The sequence below is a fragment of the Brassica napus genome, chromosome C2, assembly GCF_020379485.1.
Source record: "Brassica napus cultivar Da-Ae chromosome C2, Da-Ae, whole genome shotgun sequence".
NCBI lineage: Eukaryota > Viridiplantae > Streptophyta > Magnoliopsida > Brassicales > Brassicaceae > Brassica > Brassica napus.
In genome coordinates this window covers 21,156,718-21,177,879 of record NC_063445.1, presented here as the reverse complement: position 1 = coordinate 21,177,879, position 21,162 = coordinate 21,156,718, and the positions used below count along the sequence as shown (strand labels likewise).

The 21,162-nt window shown below is 29.7% G+C and overlaps 1 protein-coding gene across 1 annotated transcript; it reads right to left on the bottom strand.

Moving 5' to 3' along the window:
• Positions 1 to 2,515: 2,515 nt before the first annotated feature.
• On the bottom strand, positions 2,516 to 5,416 carry LOC106353777 (L-tryptophan--pyruvate aminotransferase 1). The gene is made up of 5 exons (XM_013793573.3): positions 5,204 to 5,416; positions 4,787 to 5,093; positions 3,494 to 3,783; positions 3,055 to 3,341; positions 2,516 to 2,950 (listed from the first exon to the last, which is right to left on the bottom strand). Exons 1-5 carry the CDS (start codon positions 5,263 to 5,265, stop codon positions 2,751 to 2,753), a joined length of 1,146 nt encoding a protein of 381 aa, XP_013649027.2. The 5' UTR covers positions 5,266 to 5,416; the 3' UTR covers positions 2,516 to 2,750.
• Between the last annotated feature and the right edge of the window lie 15,746 nt (positions 5,417 to 21,162).

Sequence of the window (21,162 nt, the reverse complement as noted above, 5' to 3'; positions counted from 1 at the left end):
CTAGGTTTTCGCGATCTCCATGATTTCAACATAGCGCTTCTTGCTAAACAACTATGGAGACTGATCCATTACCCAGACTCTTTGCTAGCGCGAGTTCTTAAAGGGAGATATTACAGACATACCTCTCCACTGGATGACCACCAGTCATACTCACCATCCTATGGATGGCGTAGTATCATGGCAGCAAAACCCCTTCTCACACTAGGACTACGGAAGACGATCGGCACGGGTGGAGACACAAGGGCCTGGTCAGAACCTTGGATCCCAGATACAGTTGCCCGAGCACCTAAACCTGCGGATCATATAGTGTACAGACTCCCCCAGCTTCCTGTTCAGTCCTTTATTAGGAATGATACCTAGGAGTGGGATACACAACTTCTACGAGATTTTTTTCATCCTGATGATATACCTCTGATACTAGGACTGAAACCCTCACCCTCGGGTGCTCCGGATGGATTTATTTGGAACCACACAAAATCAGGGGTCTACTCCGTCAAAACAGGCTATGACCTTATATGGTCACACAAGTCAAGTCATTCACGAGAAGGTGCTTCGGAACCGAGTATCACAGGCCTTCAGAGCCATGCATGGAAGATCCAGGCCCCCAACAAAATGAAGCATTTTTTGTGGCAAGCAGTCTCCGGTTGTGTGGCAACGGCCGAAAGACTCACGTATAGACACCTGGGCACCGATAGGAGTTGTCCTAGATGTGCTGGCCCAGTGGAGTCGATTAATCATCTTCTATTTGAATGCCCCCCCGCCCTTCAGGTTTGGGCTTTATCGGACTATCCGTCCCTTCCGGGTTACTTCCCGAGTACATCTATCTATCAAAACATGAACTTCCTTTTCTGGAAGCGAAAAGAGGTGGCTCCGTCGAGTCCACAATTCGATATTTTCCCTTGGATCTGCTGGTTCATTTGGAAAGCTAGAAACGATAAGTTATTCAATGGGAAAGATGTTTCACCCATGGATACCCTTCGTCATGCCTCCAATGAGGCTGAATGTTGGAAAAAGCTAATGAAAAGGAGGAAGAGGAGGATGGCCGTGACGACCCGCTATCCTCGGAAACTATGATGGTGCCTCCTTGGATATCCCGAATCCCTACCTGCCAAATTGATGCTTCATGGATCAACAATGGCAGGGTCAGTGGTTTAGGGTGGTGTTTCAAGGATGGTACGGACCTAGAACACTTCGGATTACGGGCATGCCACAGGAGTCTTTCTGCCCTTCAGGCAGAGATGGAAAGCTTACTATGGGCTGCCTCGTGCCTGCGCGATATGAGGATATCATCGGTGCGCTTTGAGACGGACTGCATGGATCTAGTGGAGATGACGGCTAACCCGATGGACTGGCCAGCCTTTGCGACAGACTTAGACGAACTTCGGAAGCTACAAGAGAGCTTTGAGGATGTGAGTATCTCTCATATTCCGAGGAGTCGTAACGGACGCGCAGATGCTTTGGCGAAGAATGCACGGTCCAGAGGCTACTTTTTTTCCCACATAAATCAGACCCAGGCAGACGGAGATGCTCTTAGGAGGATCGACTCGCCTGCTCTCCAATTGATTTAGTTTTTAGTTGGGTAGACGACAAAAAAAAAAAAAATGCAGTTAGTAATTTTTTAAACTTAGCTTATATTTAAAAATAAATTTTATTAAATATTATAGTTTTTACTATTTTCTTACTAATATTTGATTTATATTAAATCAATTTGTATAAATTAATAAAAATAATATAAAATTGTATAATTATCAAAAATTTAGCCTAAACAATATTTATAAAATTTGTAGATATATAAGAAACTAATGATCTTACGATTAGATATTTAAATTTAAAAAAAAATTGTAGAAATTTTTTAAAGTTTTAGTAATACAATCAAAAGTAATAATATTTTGAAATTTAAAATGTTATATATGAATATATTTATTTTATAGATAATGTATGAGTTATTACCATATTTTAAAAAAATTTACCAAAAAGAAATATCAATATTAAATGTAATATATGAATTATTACCATATTCTAATAAGTTTGTCAAAATATAAATCAACATTAAATGAAATTATCCATGTCATATTTTTTCGGAAACCATGTCATCAATTTCAGTAGACATGTCATATTTGTTTTGTGAAATTGATTGTAGAAAGGACTTGTGGTAAAATCACTTCACAAATATAGTCATATTTGTTTTGTGAAATTGATTGTAGAAAAGACTTGTGGTAAAATCACTTCGCAAATATAGTCTGTATCTTAATTAAGGTATTCTAAGGTACCTTTCTTTTTATATTCTTATTTAGTTTTCTTTTTTCGTCAGGTCATCTAGTATATTTAATAAAATCCAAAACATGATACAATATTTGTTATGTGATATAACTGACAAGTAAATTTCTTATAGATCATTAAAATTTCGTATACTTTGATACTTTCAGTATTTTTTGGATTGTCTCTTCTTTTCCCTCTGTGACACATAATCAATCTTTTAACCTTATAAAACTTTCAGTAGTATGCTATTCAAATATTTAAATAAACTGAAAGCATTTATATATTTCACATATAAAAAAGCCCACATATATTTTGACAGACACCGGGAGAGAGAACCTTTTATTGTTTGAGACTTATTGTTTCTACATATATGTAGACGACTAGGGTAAGAGCTAGACATACTAAAGAGTACTTAATTATAATAGTAGACTCTAATTATAAAGGCTTTTTATAAACCTTTAACCATTAGACTTTTATATGCGCTTATTATTTTAAAGGTCAATGCTTTTAATGAGCTTCATGTTGGCGAGTCTCTCGAGAAACACATTGAAAACATCTTCACGACTCAGCATACTGACTCGGACATGCTTCTTGTCAGAACCACAGCGTTCTCCTGCCCTGCTCATAACCTTCTGTCTCCTCAAATCGTTAACCAGATCCGTCTCTTCCTTCGTCCCCAGCCACGCAAACGCTTGTGGTTAGCACATGAAAAACACCAACCGTTACGTCTTATTCAATTCACAAAAATCCAAAAGTTACAATAACATAAAACATGTGTCGTCTAGTATTAGTTACCAGGGTAAGATTCGAGTGTCTTGCCAAAAAAGTTGCAATAGCCTTCGGGGTACTTAGGAAGAGTGAAATCACTTTCCTTCACCACTTCACGAAGCCCCTCCCACCTGTTCTTCATCATCTCACGACCGTACTCGAAGAAGTTCTCCGTTTCGCTCGCACAAGTCTCCTTGAGAACTTTGAGAATCTTGGCGGTTCGTACCTGTGACTCCTTAGACACACCAATAGAGTTCACTATGATATACTCAACCATCTTCTTTGCCACCTCCTTGTCCTTCACCAGTGCCCACCTTCACCATCCAAACAAACCAAACCCATTAATTAGTTTTAATGATTAATTAGGTTTAAATTCAGTAAACATGCGTTTTAGTCCAATGCATGTAATTAACTTATTATGAAAGAAGGAAGGAACCTAATGCATAACCCAATATGAATATCTTACCCGATGCGGGACCCAGCGTGGCCTGTGATCTTGGAGAAAGTGAAGAGCATGATGTCATGGTCTTGACAGCGAGTGATGGGAGTGTAGTGGGGCCAGTAATAAGCAAAGTCATGGATCACTTTAGCTTCGTCGTCGTCTGGACGGTTCACCACAGTCTCTCTGATAGTGCCGTCTGGGTTATTGGGTGACGTCACCAGCTCGATGAACGGACCCTTCTTATTGAAACGCCACGCGTCTCCTTCCCACTTGTACATACCCGACCGAACATATGTTGTCTCCTCCACATACGTCTGTTTAAAAAATAAAGTTGTAAACATTTTTTATATTCCAAAGAATGAAATTATTTAAGAGAAGAAGAATGGTTTTTGGTAAATGCGAAAGAAAAAAGTGGGGACATGAGCATGTTACTGATGTCTTTGCACATGAATCCATAAACATGCAGTATGTAAGAAGGAAACATATTTTTGTAAATTGTTAAATCAAAAAGAATGGTGGATGTGAGGTGTTGTGTTCGATAAACATGTCTGTCACTGTGTCTTTTAGATCTCCAATCTTTGATATTGTAAACAAGACCCCCTGAGTTTCAAAAAAAAAAAAAAAAAAAAAAGACCCCCTAAATCTTCCCATCAAATCAACTTTTTAATTAAAAACGACTTCTGATTAAAAAAAAATTAGCATTTTATATAAAATTAGAATAAAAACCTAGAATAAGACGTAGTAACGTTGCGAATGAATATTCTTCAAATTTTTATTATATTATGCTTCGATAGTTTTTTCTAAAATGTCATTTATATAATACTATATGTCATCCTAAACAAGTAAAAATAAATAAAACAATGGTTTTTTTTGTCGGGTTTACATTTGGCTAGGCAGTTTTAAATAGATAAACCCAAATCAACACCAGAAAAAACAGTCAAAATATGTTTATATATTTTGTATTTACGTTTAGATTTAGTTTATTTATTTAGAGGTTTTAAGAAACTACTTCTATCTGATATCCAGCAGGTACAAATGTTTATTTTTTTTAATAAACTTAATTTAATTAAACAAAGCACCCAATATAGATCTGGACTTGATCCAAAACCCTACTCGAATTAAAAAATAATCCATCACAGATTCAGAGTAGTGGTTTTGTAGCTAAAAAATCGGTTTATTAGTTGTTAATCGGTTTTATTAGTTTTTAAAATATATGTCAACGCAAAAAGGAATGAATTAAAACAAAATTAAAAAAGGAAAAAGATACGAGGAGAACAACGATGAGAGTTTAGTTTAGTGGTGGGGGCGGGGGCTTACGGAGTAATAAGGAGCCGCGGCGACGACACTGACAGGTTCGGTCCCACCAGCAAGCAAAGATAATGCGTGGACGGCCGCTTGACAAAGCTGCGTCGAACCGGTCCCGACCACGATGTAACGATCCTCGGTTGCTGCGTTTCCGACGGCACCGTGCAACTCTTTGATCGCTTCGGCTAGTTCCGGTTCAAGGAACCAACACAGGTTGTTCACGTCGCTGAAATAGCTCATTAGATCACAACCACGTATCGTCACCGTACATCTGTCACCAATCTTCCTCCAGTATTCTTCGTACGCCGTTGGATCTCCACTGCAACAATTTTTATTTTAAAAAAACATGAGAAACTGATTTTCTTTTTTGGAGCCGATGGTTATGCAATGCGGTTAAGGAAATTTGTGATATTAAAAAGAAAGACGTACTGATCAAGGTTGATGATGGAGTCAGACATGGCGATGCTCTTCGTGTTCTCCACTTTCACCATCTTCTTCTTCTTCTTGGTTTTGCTCTTATGTTTTGTTAGTGTGTAATGATTAGAGAATAGTGTAGGGCTGAGTGTATTTATAGGAGGAAAGCGATTTCTTATTTTATTGTTAGCCTTTCTTCTAAGGGTGATGTATTCTGGTTTTAAATGGGAAATATCTTTATTAAAAATTATGACTTATTATTGTATTCACCTCTACGTTCACCAACCAATAAAATTGTGTTATTTTATATTCGACATCTTTTAAAAAAGGAAATAAAATATTGTCAAATTATATTATCTTTTTAAAATTAAAAGATAAAAAGAAATAAATAAAAAATAATAGTAATTACAAAAAAAATATTTTTAATGTCGTCAACAAAACATTAAACCCTAAATCCTAATCCCTAAACCCTAAACCCTAAATCCTAAATCCTAAACCCTTGGATAAACCCTAAACTCTATGATAAATCTTAAACTCTAAATCAAAATCACTCAAGAGCTTAGGGTTTAGAGTTTTAGGGTTAAGTGTTTTTATTTAGAATTTAGGATTTATCGAAGGATTTAGGGTTTACCCAAGGGTTTAGAGTTTACCCAAGGGTATAGGGTTTACCCAAGGATTTAGGGTTTACTCAAGGACTTAGAGTTTAGGGATTCGGATTTAGGGTTTAGTGTTTTGCCGACGACGTTAAAAAAGATTTTTTTTTATTTTTTTTTCTGTAATTACTATTTTTTTTTTACTTTTTTTTTTAAAACATAATATAATTTGACAATATTTTTTTTCCTTTTTAAAAAGATATCGAATTTGAAATAATGAAATCCTATTGGTTGGTGAACCCAGAGAATAACTCAAAAATTATTTACTTTCTAGAGTCAATAATATGACACTTATTGGAAAATCAATTTAATTAATATTCAGTTTACAGCAACAACAAAACAAAAAGCTAGAGCACCAATATATAGTAAGAAATATAATACAAACGTAACAATAAGTTGAATATATATATTCGAAGAAATATATTTTTTATACGTAGTAGTTGAATATATATTTGAATCAATATATATTTCATCAATACTGAGTATATATTATTTTTCATATGTATTAGTTGACTATATATATATATATATATATTTCATATGTATTAGTCGAACATGGATGCGGAATTATCAGTTTTGTTTGCAAAATCAGTATAAGTCTCTGTATTTTGATGACAAAACAAAAAATTGAATATATATTTGAATTAATATTTTTCATCGATAACATGTATGAGTGCTATGTTAAATATTTTAATAATTATTATAAAACTATAAAAATATAAATTTGATAATATAAATAGTTATCATAGACAAACATAAAGAGTAACATTCAATTACTTACTGTGTTACGTTCACATTATTTTTCATGATGGTTAATTACATTAATAACTTTAATGAATTAATATTGTTATGTAATTGCCATTATAAAAATTTCCATTTTAGTTTCTTATTAATAATTATGTTTTAAATAACAAAGATAAAAATATCTATATATCTTTCAAAGGTTATTTGTGATGTTTTCTATATGGATGTTTTTTATGAACCATTATTATGTTTTTCTTTTCAAAAGTCAGTAATATATGTATACTGGATTAATAAGATTAAGTTTAACAAATGATTATTTTTAAAAAATGTCATTTAAAAATATGTATATAAAAATTACACTAAAAAAATATTTTATCCTTTATTTATTTTTAATAAGCATGAAATCTTTTTTACAAAATATTTTTACGGACTAAAAATATTTACTATTTTCAAAATAAAAGTTACTAATTATTTAATTTTAAAGTGCAAAATAAATATTTTGATAAGTTAGTTTCTTACATGTCACGCTCACGTTAATTATCATGATGGTTAATTATGTCGATAACTTTAATTAATTAATATTATTATGTATTTTATTTATCAAAATTTATATTTTAAATTCTTATTAATAATTTTTTCTTAAAAAAAAGAAGAAAATATCTATATATTTCAAAGGTTATTTGGGATCTTTATGAACCATTATTGCATTATTTGTTTCAAAACTTAGTAATATATGTATACTAGATTAATAAGATTAAGTTTAACAAGTAATTAATTTTTTTTAAAATATTTTTTTTCAATATGTATATAATAAAATATACTAAACAAATATATATTATTTATTTTCAATAAGTATGAGATCTTTATTTTCAAAATAGTTTTATGGAAAAAATATTTACTATTTAAAAAAATAAGAAAATACTAATTATTAAAATTAAGTGTGGAATAAATATTTTTTATTTTTTTATTGTAATATTAGCTTTTGACAACTTATATCAAATTTTATAGAATTTTATAAATAAATATTTACATATGTAAGATGAGTAACCAAACTAAATTAAAATAATGTAATTGTTCAAATTTTAGCCAAACTAGAACAAAAATGGAACAAAAATAACAGTTAGTTTAATTTAGAAGAGTTGTTTGAACTAATATGTTTTAAAATAATTAAACAAATTGGTCTGAATTATTATAACTTAAATTATATGTCAAATTAAGCTAATACAATTCAAAAAATTCTATTTAATTTTTATATATATATATTATAAACCATCTTATATTTTATAAGCAAAACATTAATAAATTATTATTATTTATTTATAAATATTTAAATATGTGTATTAATTTTTAGAAAATAATATTATTTGAATATATTTTAAATATATTTATAAGCGAATAGGATGAATCAAACTAAATATATTTAAAAGAATTTTATTTTAATATATTTAAAACTAAAATAAATTATGATTCAATTGAAAAATAGAATATTGTAATATAACAGGGAATTAAACTGATATAGATTGTTATAAATGAAATTGCATATTTAATTAAGATAAAAACATAATTTTATTTAAATAAATATTATATTTACTTTTCATACATATAGATTATAAAATGATTTAAAATTTATCAACAAGTGGAAACGAAATATTAACTAATAAAAATTTAATTATTTTGTAAATATTTATATATATGCATGAGCACGAGAAAGTCATTCTAGTGGTAGTTTAGTTTTGGTGAAAACAATAAAAAATATACATCTAATATCTTGTAACAAATTGTGCAAATATAAATGAAACGATGAAATTAACTTTGCTGGATGATTTAAATTACGAAACAAACTCTGTATTATCAAGGTCTCCAAGATAAATACTTTAAAATCGGATTTCTTGTCCGATTATATTGTACTTATAATTTAATAGATACTGAAGACGGAGAAGTATTTTATCATTTCGATCTCTAGTAAACAAAACATTAATCAGAATGATAGAAACATAATCTTCCATCTCAATATGGAACGATTCAGGAATTTCAATCTCTCACCCGAGATCATCAATTTGTAAATTCTATCATTATTATACTTTTGTCAGATTAGTCAACTAATTGGTATAGCAACAAGAACATATAATTCTCAGTTGGTTAATGCAATTATTGTGTCAGAATATGTTATACTTAGCTTAAATATGTCAATTAGATACAATTTATCATCACACACTTACGGATGATAATTTATTGAAGATAACATGGGAAGCAAGATGTGTATCTTGCGAATCAACTATTGTAAACCGTTAAGAATATAAAGTTAAGCCCGTAGAGTCTTTCAAGCCCAAACCCAAAAGTATCGTATGAATTTTATTCTGATAAAGGTAAGTTGATCTAGATATATATCATAATTAGATAAGTTCTAATTCTATAAGAAATGTGTTTATGTCTTGTGCATATATGTACAACTTCATGTAAATTCATCAAATAGAAACACAATATTACAACACAATAATACTCTTACTATATAATCGTACATGATATCAAAAACTCATTTTTGACCCAAGTTTAGTGTTATCGGTATTAAAGTGAGATTCAGTTTGAAATGAGACGATAAAACCATCATATCAAGGGGACGTGCTGAGATCCCATATCGAAAGTTTAAACATATATGGTTTGGACCATTCCGCTTACATCCAATTGGTTTTAAGTAGAAATCCATGATACGCTCAAATTTAACATGGTATCAGAGTCTCATTTGTTGATCCAAGTACGGTGGCCAAAAAGGTTTATTATCAGTCCTAAAATGGGACACAAATCAAATATAAACCACATCTCGAGAGGATGTTTTGAAATCTCACCCCCAAAAGTTTACAGAGACCAACACTATTATATAATCTACTTCAGTCAATCCGCTTATGACCACTTGGGTTTAAGTTGGAAACCCAAAAACATAACAAGATATCATGGCTATATACAACTTCATGTTATCCACCAAATAACAACACAATAATATAAACACAATAGTATTCTTACTCTCTAATACGACATAATTAAAAAATCTATAAATATACAGTTAAGTCAGGATATCGTATCGAAAATAATTTCCTTTTAATTTGTAACTACTCAATATGTGGCCCAGGAGGTGATAATTTTACATGCTTTCTTATGGAAATTCAAATGACCCCATTTTGTTTGGTAAATTATTTGACATGTTTATTGGTACCTCAATTCTGAAAAACAAATTGTGATATACAATACGATGATCGTGGAATGGACGGAGAATTACTAAACAATGTATTTTTTTTTTAATTTTCATTGGCACTCCAAACATTGACTCTTTACCAGTTTCGTCTAACATATGTGTGTGTTTATATGTCATTAATTTTTTTCATAAATGGATTATTTATTCAAGAGTGTACTTTCGGAAAGCCGTGGTTTTTGGGCTAGGATGGTATAGCAGTCAAGAAGGATAAGATGTCTGGATGAGGTGAAAAATATACTAAGTAAAAGTAATCTCTCACTGTTCCATGCTGAGCTAGAAACACTAATGTGAACAATAAAGGGTGTGATTGCATTACGATATACAAAGATAATTTTTGCAATACTGCTTGAAAATGGTAAAAATGATGTCTTAACCAATAGGTTGGCCAATGTTCTCAATCCATTTAGAGGAGATTCACCGATGTAAAGAGTTTTCCAATAATGTGTTATCGCTCTAGTCTATCGTACAATCAATACAAATACAGATAAAATAATATAGTGTGCTCAAACATAACCGTCTTATTTTGTTTTGTAAGAATTTATCACAAATATGTAGTTTGAATCATAATAAAATTTGAATGATGTTGTTGACAACATATTTTTATCATAAACAAATACAATATTTAATTGGCAATTGTAAAACCAACACATGAGACCATTATGATTAATAACTCTATGTAATGTGTATATATATAATTATATATTTTCAAGGTTCCAAATTAAAAATAAAAATTATTATAGAAATTATGAAAAATAAATTATTTAATACACCAAAATATGTACATATACTAAATACAATTAAAAACTGAATTGCGAAATTATTATACTAACAAAGTCTTGCTAAAAGATTACTGAATCCATTTTTTTCTTGTGAGCCTCTGATGAAATTTTTTGTGTGTGGTTATGTTAAGTTTATAGAATTTCAAAATTTTATATTGCATTACAAAACCCAATAATTTTACTGATAAATTTAAATAGTTTATAACTTTGTATCAAATATTTTGCATCATTTTCATTCTCTAAAAAAAATGTTTGATTTTCTTTTAACCAATCCCAAAAGAAAACAAATATTTTTTGGTTAGTAGATTATTTTACACAAATATATTCATGTTAATTTTTTTCCAAAAATGCTATTGATAACTCCAAATATAAAAATGGACACACTTCGAGGATATATTGTAATCCAGTAAAAAACTACCAACAAAGAGAACCATCTTCTTAGGCAATTGATTGAAATCTCAAAATATGATTGAAGATATGCATCCTCAAATAATCGACATAATTTATATAACAAGACGGTGTAGCAACTACGAGAAGCAGATATCATATTTTTCCCATATATGAGAAGTTCATATTATGAAATTGCCGATAAAGGTATATGAATTGGTAATCGTCATGAATCTGTTTTACATCTGAGAAATAGATTGACTTCAATGATGAAGAAACATATTAAGATGATAAATGATAAAATATCAAAAATACCCGTCATCCAAGATGGCTGTAGAGCTTCTTTATCAATCATATAAGATTTCTTTCATTTCTTCATTTTGTTTTTTTTACAGACCTAAACCAGATCTTCCTTATCGAGATACAACTTTATAAATTTAAATAAATTTGGAAACTGTATGAGTAAAAGAACGATGAGGAAGACGAGATAAATATATGGAGTTCCTCTTAGTTAGAGACGAGAACAACAAGAATACCTAAACTATTGCTTCCATATATGTGTATCGTAGGTCACTATATATATATATAGCATTTTAATGTGACATACATATTTTGTGTAGTAGACATATCTAAGAGGTTTCTTGTTTATTTGTGACGGTAAATTAACGAAAAAAGATTGTCAGCTACCGAAACAAAATATCACTATATTTCCACACATCTAGAAAAAATAATTTATTGAAAATTACACAATTTCTATGGGTCACATAAAAACATCAAAGAATTATATGCATTATGTTGCTAATACCATTAACATCATTCTGATAGTTTAAAAGGTGTGTTGGACATGGAATCCATTGACTTGTAATCAATTTTTTGACATACTTTCCCATATATTGGTTATATAACATTGCATTTGAATGTCTAATCTATCTATTTCTTTTGTTTTTTTTTTCGATATTTCATATGTGTCATGGTATGTTCTTTGAAATTTGGTTGATAAATTTCTTATCTGCTAGATTTCAAATTCCATATATTTTCTAGCTATCGAAATGATGTTGATAATGATAGCAACATAACATATAGTAAATGGATGTTGTTAGTGATTTATATAATTCACATAATTATAAGAACATTAGTTTTTTCTAGAAATGTGGCTCGTTCATGTTGTTGACAATCTTTTCTTTTTGCTAGATTTATTGTGTTTGGTGATAGATAAAATTATGTTAGATGTATTTCCACTGGCGATAGTCTTTTCCACAGTATATATATCATAGTTAACTTATTTGTTAATATGGTGGTATATTTAAAGTAGTAGACATGCATCCTTTATAAAATTGATAGTGATTTATACTTTTACATATAATGATGATAAACTTTTTATTTTACATATAAACGATGATAAACTTATATGTTTTCGTCAAATGATGATAAATTTCTATATGTATATATAATGAAGATGGGTTTGTATGTTAATTTGTATACATACAATAATTTTAATGCAAATATTGTAACATCTAATAGATAAAAAATATATCATTATCAATATAAAAATTTAATATCATAAAACGCATATACTTTGTAAAAAAAATATATCACTAATAATAAGTTATCTTTGCATATTATAAATGATTTTATTGTAACATCTAAAAGATCAAAATGTCTATCATGATATTAATTTCAAACGCCAACTGCAAATGTTAATCCCAAATATAAGCCACTAACATTGGTCCCATAAGAACATATATTTTGCAGCCTAATTTTCATACAATTAGGATATAAACCAAAACAAATCTTAATGTTTATTTTCTTTTGCTAAAAGGTAAATATTAGAACAATAAAACTAAGATAAATAACTATGTCTATTGCACAATATATTTGTAGAAGAGAAATTTTCTATGATAGCAATTTTTAAGTTTTTGTCACAAAAATATCTCTCAATGAAGAAAATGACCAAAATAAGTTTTATTTAAGGGTAAAAGGGTTAATTAATATAGACTTAGAGTTTAGAGTTAAGTGGTGGAGTTTTGGGGATAGGGTTTCAAATTTTAAAAAATAAAAATAAAAAATTTCAAAATAAAAAAAAGTTATTTTGGTCATTTTCTTTCTTGAGAGCTATTTTTGTGACAAAAACTTAAAAATGGCTATTTGAGATAATTGCCTTTTGTAGAATGGCTAAATTTTAATAGAATATACAATTAGAACAATAAAACTAAGATAAATATACCAAATCTGATGTTTTATTTATTTATAGAACTAATTAATTGTATATTAGATTCTGTGCAATATAATTTTGAAGATAAAATTATTCTCAATATCTTCAGAATTATACTCAATAGTGTATTGTAGAATGATTTTATAAATGTTTAAAGTAGACTTTGTGAGCAGTATTTGAGTTATTTATCTTAATTTTATTGTTCTAATATATATATATATATAATATTCTATTAAAATTTAGAACTAATCTTATGTTTACGTGGTATTTAAAAGGAATACCAGTTAAATTATCCTTAAACATTTCATTAAAGTTACTTTGGCAAACAATAATAAAGAACACTAAATACATTATTATTATGTCTAGCAGTCTAATATTTCAAACCGGTTATATACACTGGCGGAGCTAGGTGAGGAGTGGGTGGGGCAGATGCCCCCCATGTTTATTATTTTTTGCTAATTTTTATATAATTTTTAGTAATATTTCTAATGAAAATTTGAATTTGTAACTATATTACTAGTGTTTTAAAATTTTGTCTCGGGTGAAAACTATTCCTAGATCCGACATTGGTTATATATATTGGCAACTCAGTGGCAAGAAATACACATTTTCACTCACGTGTTCGAGAATTTGTTTTCCATCTCATACATTTCATTAACATCGGATGAAGTTATATGTTTAATTTAACTATTATGAAACCAGTTTAGATTTTATATTCAACAATTATCTTCTTTTTTAATTACTTTTTGACACTTCTCGTGCCGTGGTATGGTGATATTTGGAAGCTATACGCACGTCCCAACCAAGACTGGAGTTTTGGCCGTGGACGAACGCATAACCATGTAATTAGTAGGCATAGAATCAGCTAAGAAACTGGCATACCAAGAAAAATGTTTCATCGTTCTCGGGTCGTTCTATTTTCTGGATATTACGGATAATTATCTTACATATAGGGTTTCATTATTATGTATAATCGTAAATGCCATGTTATAAATTTTGACAATGACATAGTTTCATGAATCTTTAATAAACTGTTTTTATAATTAGCTAAGTTTATAATATTTAATAACCATACATTTTAATAACATAGTTTTTATATAATCTATAATAAACCATAAAGCAATATATATATTTGATTTCCTGTTAATTTTCTATGTATGTATAATATTCATAATAATTAAATCAGATCCTCCTGATAAAATGTATGGTATTAGATAAGAACTTTGAAAACAAATTTCCATAATAATTATAAAAATAAATTGAAACAAGAAATATATGGAATTATATATCTTTAACCATTAAAAAAATCTTTGACCATCTTATTCCATAACAATCAAATCTAATAATAAAAACTTTAGACAATTTTTTTTTTTGGAAACTCACCTAGCATTAGAATTTAAAATTTTCTAATTTGTTTATGTATTCGTATTTTTATTATTACAGAAAATTTATTTATCATTTGTGTATTCGTTATTTTAGTTTTTAATATAAATTTCCTATATTTTGATTAGATATCGAATAATATATATATGGCATCTAAAAATATTTACTCAGATTTAATGGAAATATTTACAATGGAAAATGAAAGAAAATTGTGAAAGAAAGACTTCGACTTTCCACTTATAACTTATATTATGCAAACAAAAAGAATAAAAAAATATTTTTAAAGATATAAATTATCACTTGAACTACATTATATATAATATCAAAAATTTTATATAAAAAATCAATTATAGGTTATATTAGTTTAAATTTTTAATAAAAGTGAAAAGAAAACTTACACAAACGTGTGGATCCAAATCTAGTGTTTTTTTTTAATAAATAACAGATGTTGATGGTTTTAATCAAAATGCATGAATTTGAAACTATATTAATAATCTCGACGATCAAAAATATAAAAGACTATGTTACTTGTCTGATGAGCTATCCAAGTGAAAAAAACATTTGTGACTACTATGATGACAAAATTCAATTATTATTTTGGATACAGGAAATATTTCTGGATTGTCTGAAAATATGAATTAACATAAATATATATTTTATAGAAGTTTTATAAAACTGATATCTTAATATTATCTTATTATACTTTACTAATTCTTGCAATGGATTAATTCATAACCCACATATTTTATTATTTTATGTTTGGTAATTTACAGAATATTAATTTACATTGATTATACTACATTTACATTATTTTGTGTTTATTAATTTACTAAATAGTAGTATTAATTTACAATGATTATAGTACATTCACATTACAGTTATAGTCAAACTGGGAAAGATAAATTTTATTCAATCCGTAAAAGTATCAATAAAATTATAGTAGAACTTTCATTTTTGTTTTTAAATAAATCATGATAATTTTTAGGTCCTTTTTGAAAGCTGTAACGTTTACTTCACTAAAATAGGAGTATAAATTTTCATATTGCAACAAACTATAAAACTTTCCGATTTTATTTTTATACTCGGAATTTTAATTTCAAAATCAGCTTCATTTATTGCGAGTGGGCGTGGCAAAATCTTGTAGGATTCTCTCTTTAATTTCGTTGGTTTATTCTTTCGTATACATTGAATGAACACCAAAGAAGAAAGTTCAAGGGCAGTTAATGCTTTCAAATTTCTAACGCCATTTTACCTCTTGGCTTCTTGCAAACCACATTACTCCCATGCTTCTTGTAGACCACAGTACTGTCATTTACCTGTACGTAACCGATGCATGCATAATATTTCATATTTTTCTACATAATGACACATTGACACGTGGTTTTGAGCGTTTTTGAATTGTAGAACTGCTCCATTTGTCCATTACCTCGATATACTCCCTTGTAAAAGCTACTTTCATATTTAAAACCTCATATTAGTTATCGAAACGTAAATGTTGGATGTCAGCTATCTAGAGTAACCGATGCATGGCATTTCATATTTTTTCTAAATATTGGATGCTGGATGAGCAATTGACATGTGGACCTGTGGTTACGCTCCATTTGTACATAACCTCGACATCTATAAGCTGAGATTTATGCTTAAGATTTCAACGTCATTTTTGGGTCCATTTGTTAAATTTTCAAACGTCATTTTACTTCTTGGCTTCTTGCACATCATAGTACTTTGATAAATCCTCAACACATAGTGAATACATGATTCACCGTAAAAACATTTTTTTTTAAGAAAGGACTTTGCATACATAAAATGGCTTAGAAGGCAGTTATTTTTTGGGCTTGTCCCATTACATCAAGTTAATAATTAAACATTAGGATGGACCTGACCCAATTTGAACTACAAATGAACACAATTACAGATAGAGAAATTGAAGAGGTGATTGTCTGATCGGTGATTATTGCGAGAGGAAAGAGATCATGCTTAGTCATTGAGCCAAATTTGAATCATCTTGGAGGAGAGAGATGGGTTACAGAGCGGAAGCTCAAGATATGATTTCTGATGAGAACATCTGCTCAATTCCACTGGATGAATTGAGAAGGCAGATTCATACCACGGAGACAATCGAAGATGAAGTCCCAATTGACTGTATCAAAAGATTTGACAAAATATCTACTTTAATGGTAATTCTACTTGGACCTTTATTCCGATGATAACCATGAACTATCTCTGATGCTAGGATTGTATTTTCCACTAATAGACGACCTTTAACAAAATCTATTTGGTTTGGAAGTAGATGCTTGAGGCGTTTTACCACTATTTTGAGATGAGCTTGTTAGTTTATTGCAGCATGAGATCGGTCGGAAGACTCCAATAGTTGAAGCTCCACTATGTTTGGGAACCAGTGATAAAAAATTTTCATGTTTCTTTTTCCTTCATATTAGGTTCAAAACTGAAACGTTGGATGTAAAATTTTCAACCATAACTAATGATATTTCGTATTAGAATTATATCCATATACTGGGCTGTGTTTAAAAAAAAATATTTTGGGCTGTGGTTATTGAACTCAAAGAATATAAGGTTTAAAATCAAAGACTAACTTTCTTTATTGCTTTAGAAAATTACTCAAAACTAAAGCTCTCAAACCTCAAATTCTAAACTCATAAGTTATGTCACAACTTTGATATCTCCATATATAGAGATAGATAACTCATATTCTCATTAAGTTTAACTTATTTAGATATCTCTTAAACAAGTATATTTCTTAATTCTTTCATACCTAGGTTAGTTTGGAAACCAAGCTAACTTCAAGTTTACTTTTAACATTCTCCCATTTAAACTTGAAGTCCATTTTTGACAAGTCTTCAACACCGGCAAGTCCTCTTATCTCTTTGAACTTCAATTTCCCAATGTCAAGATGTCATCTCTCTGTTCACTCCCGTGTATATGCTGAACCATGATCAAAAATCATTTTCCACACACTCTCTTATGAGTGATAACATCGATGTATGTGTTTGCTTTGTCCGTGAAATACATGATTATTTGTGAGGGCTATGGCAGAATTATTATTTGAATTGTTACTTTCTCACACGCCCTACTGGTAATCTCTCCAAAAAGTTCTTGTAGCCGTATGGCATGCTTAGCCACCTAAGTTTTGTCATAAACTAGGCTTCACAAGGGATAGCGCAACAATGTCTTGCTTTTGAGAAACCACGTGACGGAACTATCGGAGAAATAGAAAATGTGTCGACTTGTATTTCTTCCGACATCAATGTTGTGGCTACTGTCGCTATATCATATAAGTTTTAACACCAAACCGTGTGCAAGAGTTCCTCGTAAGTACCTCAAAATATGTTTTAAAGCTGTTTTGTGCGACTGTTTTGGAGCTTGCATGCACCTACTTAAAACTCCAACACAAAAAAATAGGTCTGGTCGTGTGTGTAGCAAAGACCCGAGGCACCCAATGTTGCAGTCTTCCATTTCAGTTTCTGTTAGGCATTTTTAGCATATATCTCTTGTCTCAGTGTAATCCCTTATTGTTATCATGTGATTAAGAAAATGCCTAATAATCATGTTATCATGTCAACCTTATGAGTGTCAAACGGTAAACTCTAACCAGCCAAATCCACCACCTGGGTAAGCTTCTATCAAATAAAATATATAGTATGTAGGACTTGATAAATTTTTTAAAAGGTTTGTTAATCACTTTGCGAAATAGAAAACCACATTGAAATTACTACAGTTTCATCGAGACTGAAGTAGATATTTTCGTTATATTAAAAAAAATAACAGTAACAGTAACAACGTAGTGGGTTTTCTTTAAATTAAATAGAGAGGGTATTGAGACCACCAAGTTGGAAAGCGAGGAAGTAGGGGGAATGATGAAGTCACAATCCCATTCGATATAAATAATTAATTTGTCAATTCTCATCGCTCTTCATCATCACATATCATTTTCCTAGATGGACCTATCGTGACACTATCTCTCGTTCATACCTTTGATCTTGAAAATCGTCATTCGAAATTAACTTAAAAGACAGTATGTAATATCATATGGACGTGATCGACTTATCAAATGACAACGATGTACACTGATTTATGTGTTGTAAACTACTATATCAAATCTAATTTTATTTTGTGTAAGGACGATTCAAGTCCTTTGATCCACAATTATTCCAGTCCCGGGGACCAAGTACTTATGTACGTGTATCTTTCGTCAAAGAGTCCCGCACAATGATGACTCTGCATATGATGATATCGAAAGCCTTTATATTCTGAATCGTTATGGTTGTGTTTTGATCTTCATAAAGATGCATATCTATAAAATGAACACTGTGTATTCTTAATAAATTGAAAAGTTATAAAGTTATGAAAATACGTAATATATAACTCTTGATCATCTTAAGAAAGAATTTGCTACATTTGTATAAACGACCTCTACATAAAGTTAACCAATACACAAATAGAAATATAATAATGTTATCATACATAAAAAGAACTATGTGGCTTTATAAAAAGTGTGCGTATTACACTAAAACTCACCTAGTTATTTTTAAATTATCAGTTTAGGGTATGTCTATTTGAAGGGTCGTGTTATCACGTGGAAAGGTTCGATATGATCATATGCTTCAACACAATTGAATGCGAAATTCGAAAGGTGAAAGCTACTACTATGTAATTAGCTTTGACATTGAATTGTCAACTCTCTGATACAATTTCTTAATTCCAGAGTCACCTTCCTTTTAATTCTCCTTAGTTTTTTTAATATTCTTAGTTTGTTTGATTAGTTTATTCTTAGTGAGTGTTTGCCAAATGGCGAGCTCACGTAGTTAGAACGTTGAGGTAAGGACAATAACATGATGAGTCGGTTTGCATGCTTCGTGCTTCCACTTCACTCGCCGTTGTTCTTGTTACTTGTCGTCGTTTTATATCTTTTAATTAATAGAAAGTGTTATTTATGTTAGTTAAGTACAATCAGATATCCAAATCATATTTCCACTCTCTTTCATATGGATTGGTTACGAGTTCCGACCATCGCTTAGGTTTTTCCCCTCAAACCTATCGATTAAAAATAAATAGTCAAATTACAGAAAAAGAAGACTTAGTTGATCATTATATATTTATTATATTAATCACTAAATTTATCTGGTTTCAGTCTGAAACTCAAATTGTATCAAATTGAAATTGCAGTAACCAAATTATAATATTTTGATTTTATTTAACATTTTCGTAACTGTGCAATATTGTCGTTTCTTTTTGTCTTTGTGCAATATTACGAAAATGTTAGTCACAGAAAAAAAAATGACCAATGTTTGCGACTGTGTGCATTATTCAGAATATGAGAGATGTGAAAACAACCATTTCGTACCCAACATATCACGATACACTCAATTCATACGCGGTTTATATGACCGTGCAAAAACATATTTATATTTTCGAAAATTTCAAATAATATACCTTTTGGTGAAATTATACACCAATCACCACATCAGCTGAATCATCTAATTTTTCTAACGTGCATGATACGTTAACTAAACTTGTTGACGAGTATGCCATGTGTACAATGTTTTTTTTAAACAAAATAGTCATTTTGTAAAAATAACTTTTTTAAAAAATATAAATTTTATTATTTAGTAATATTAACAAAATTAATTAAATCATAAAATTTAATCTTAGATAAAAGATATATTCATAAATGTTATATAATAAATTTACATCATAAATTTATTAAATGTATTGTTCGAGTACCCGTTGGGTTCGGGTCATGTTTCTCGGATTTGGTTTCATTTTGTAACACGTTCTAAGACCCATACTGATATTTTTGTAAGTATGGATCATGTTTTTTTTTTGTAACACTGCACAAGACTCATTCGGGCATTTTCTTACATTTAGGACCAGGTACGGATCAAATTTTTGGGTACGGGTTTGGTTCAGATTTAGGTTTTGGATTTTATGTTCAACCCTAAACACAACGATGATTAATCCAGAGTTACACAACGGCAACAGTAATATTGAATTTGAATCATTACAACATATACAACTCTTATAAGAACGGTATTGTGATAAGATCAAAACATTTATGAATATATTTGTTATATAAAGTTAAATTTTTATGATTTAATTAATTTTTAAAATATTACTAAATAATAAACAATTATAAAATTTTACATTTTCTAAAAAATTATTTATATAAAACGACCATTTTTAAAAAAAAATCGTACAAATGGCATCATCGTCAGCAAAATTAGTTCATGTAGAATCTACATCAACAAAATTAGATGATGTGTTAGCTGATGTGATGACTAGTATATGATTTCACCGAAAAGATAAACAATGGGTATGTTATTTGAAAAATTTGAAAGTACATATATATTTGTGTATGGCCATATAAGCTGGATATGAATCCAACGTATCATTGTCATGATATATTCGGTATTAAATGATAGTTTTTATATTTTCGTAAAATTTGTGTTTGCTTCAAAATGGTCAAGGCCGCAGTCCAGTCTAGTGTTTTAAACTACGTCTATTGGGCTTACAAAAGGCCCATATTTCTCAATCCTCTATTCATAAAGAAA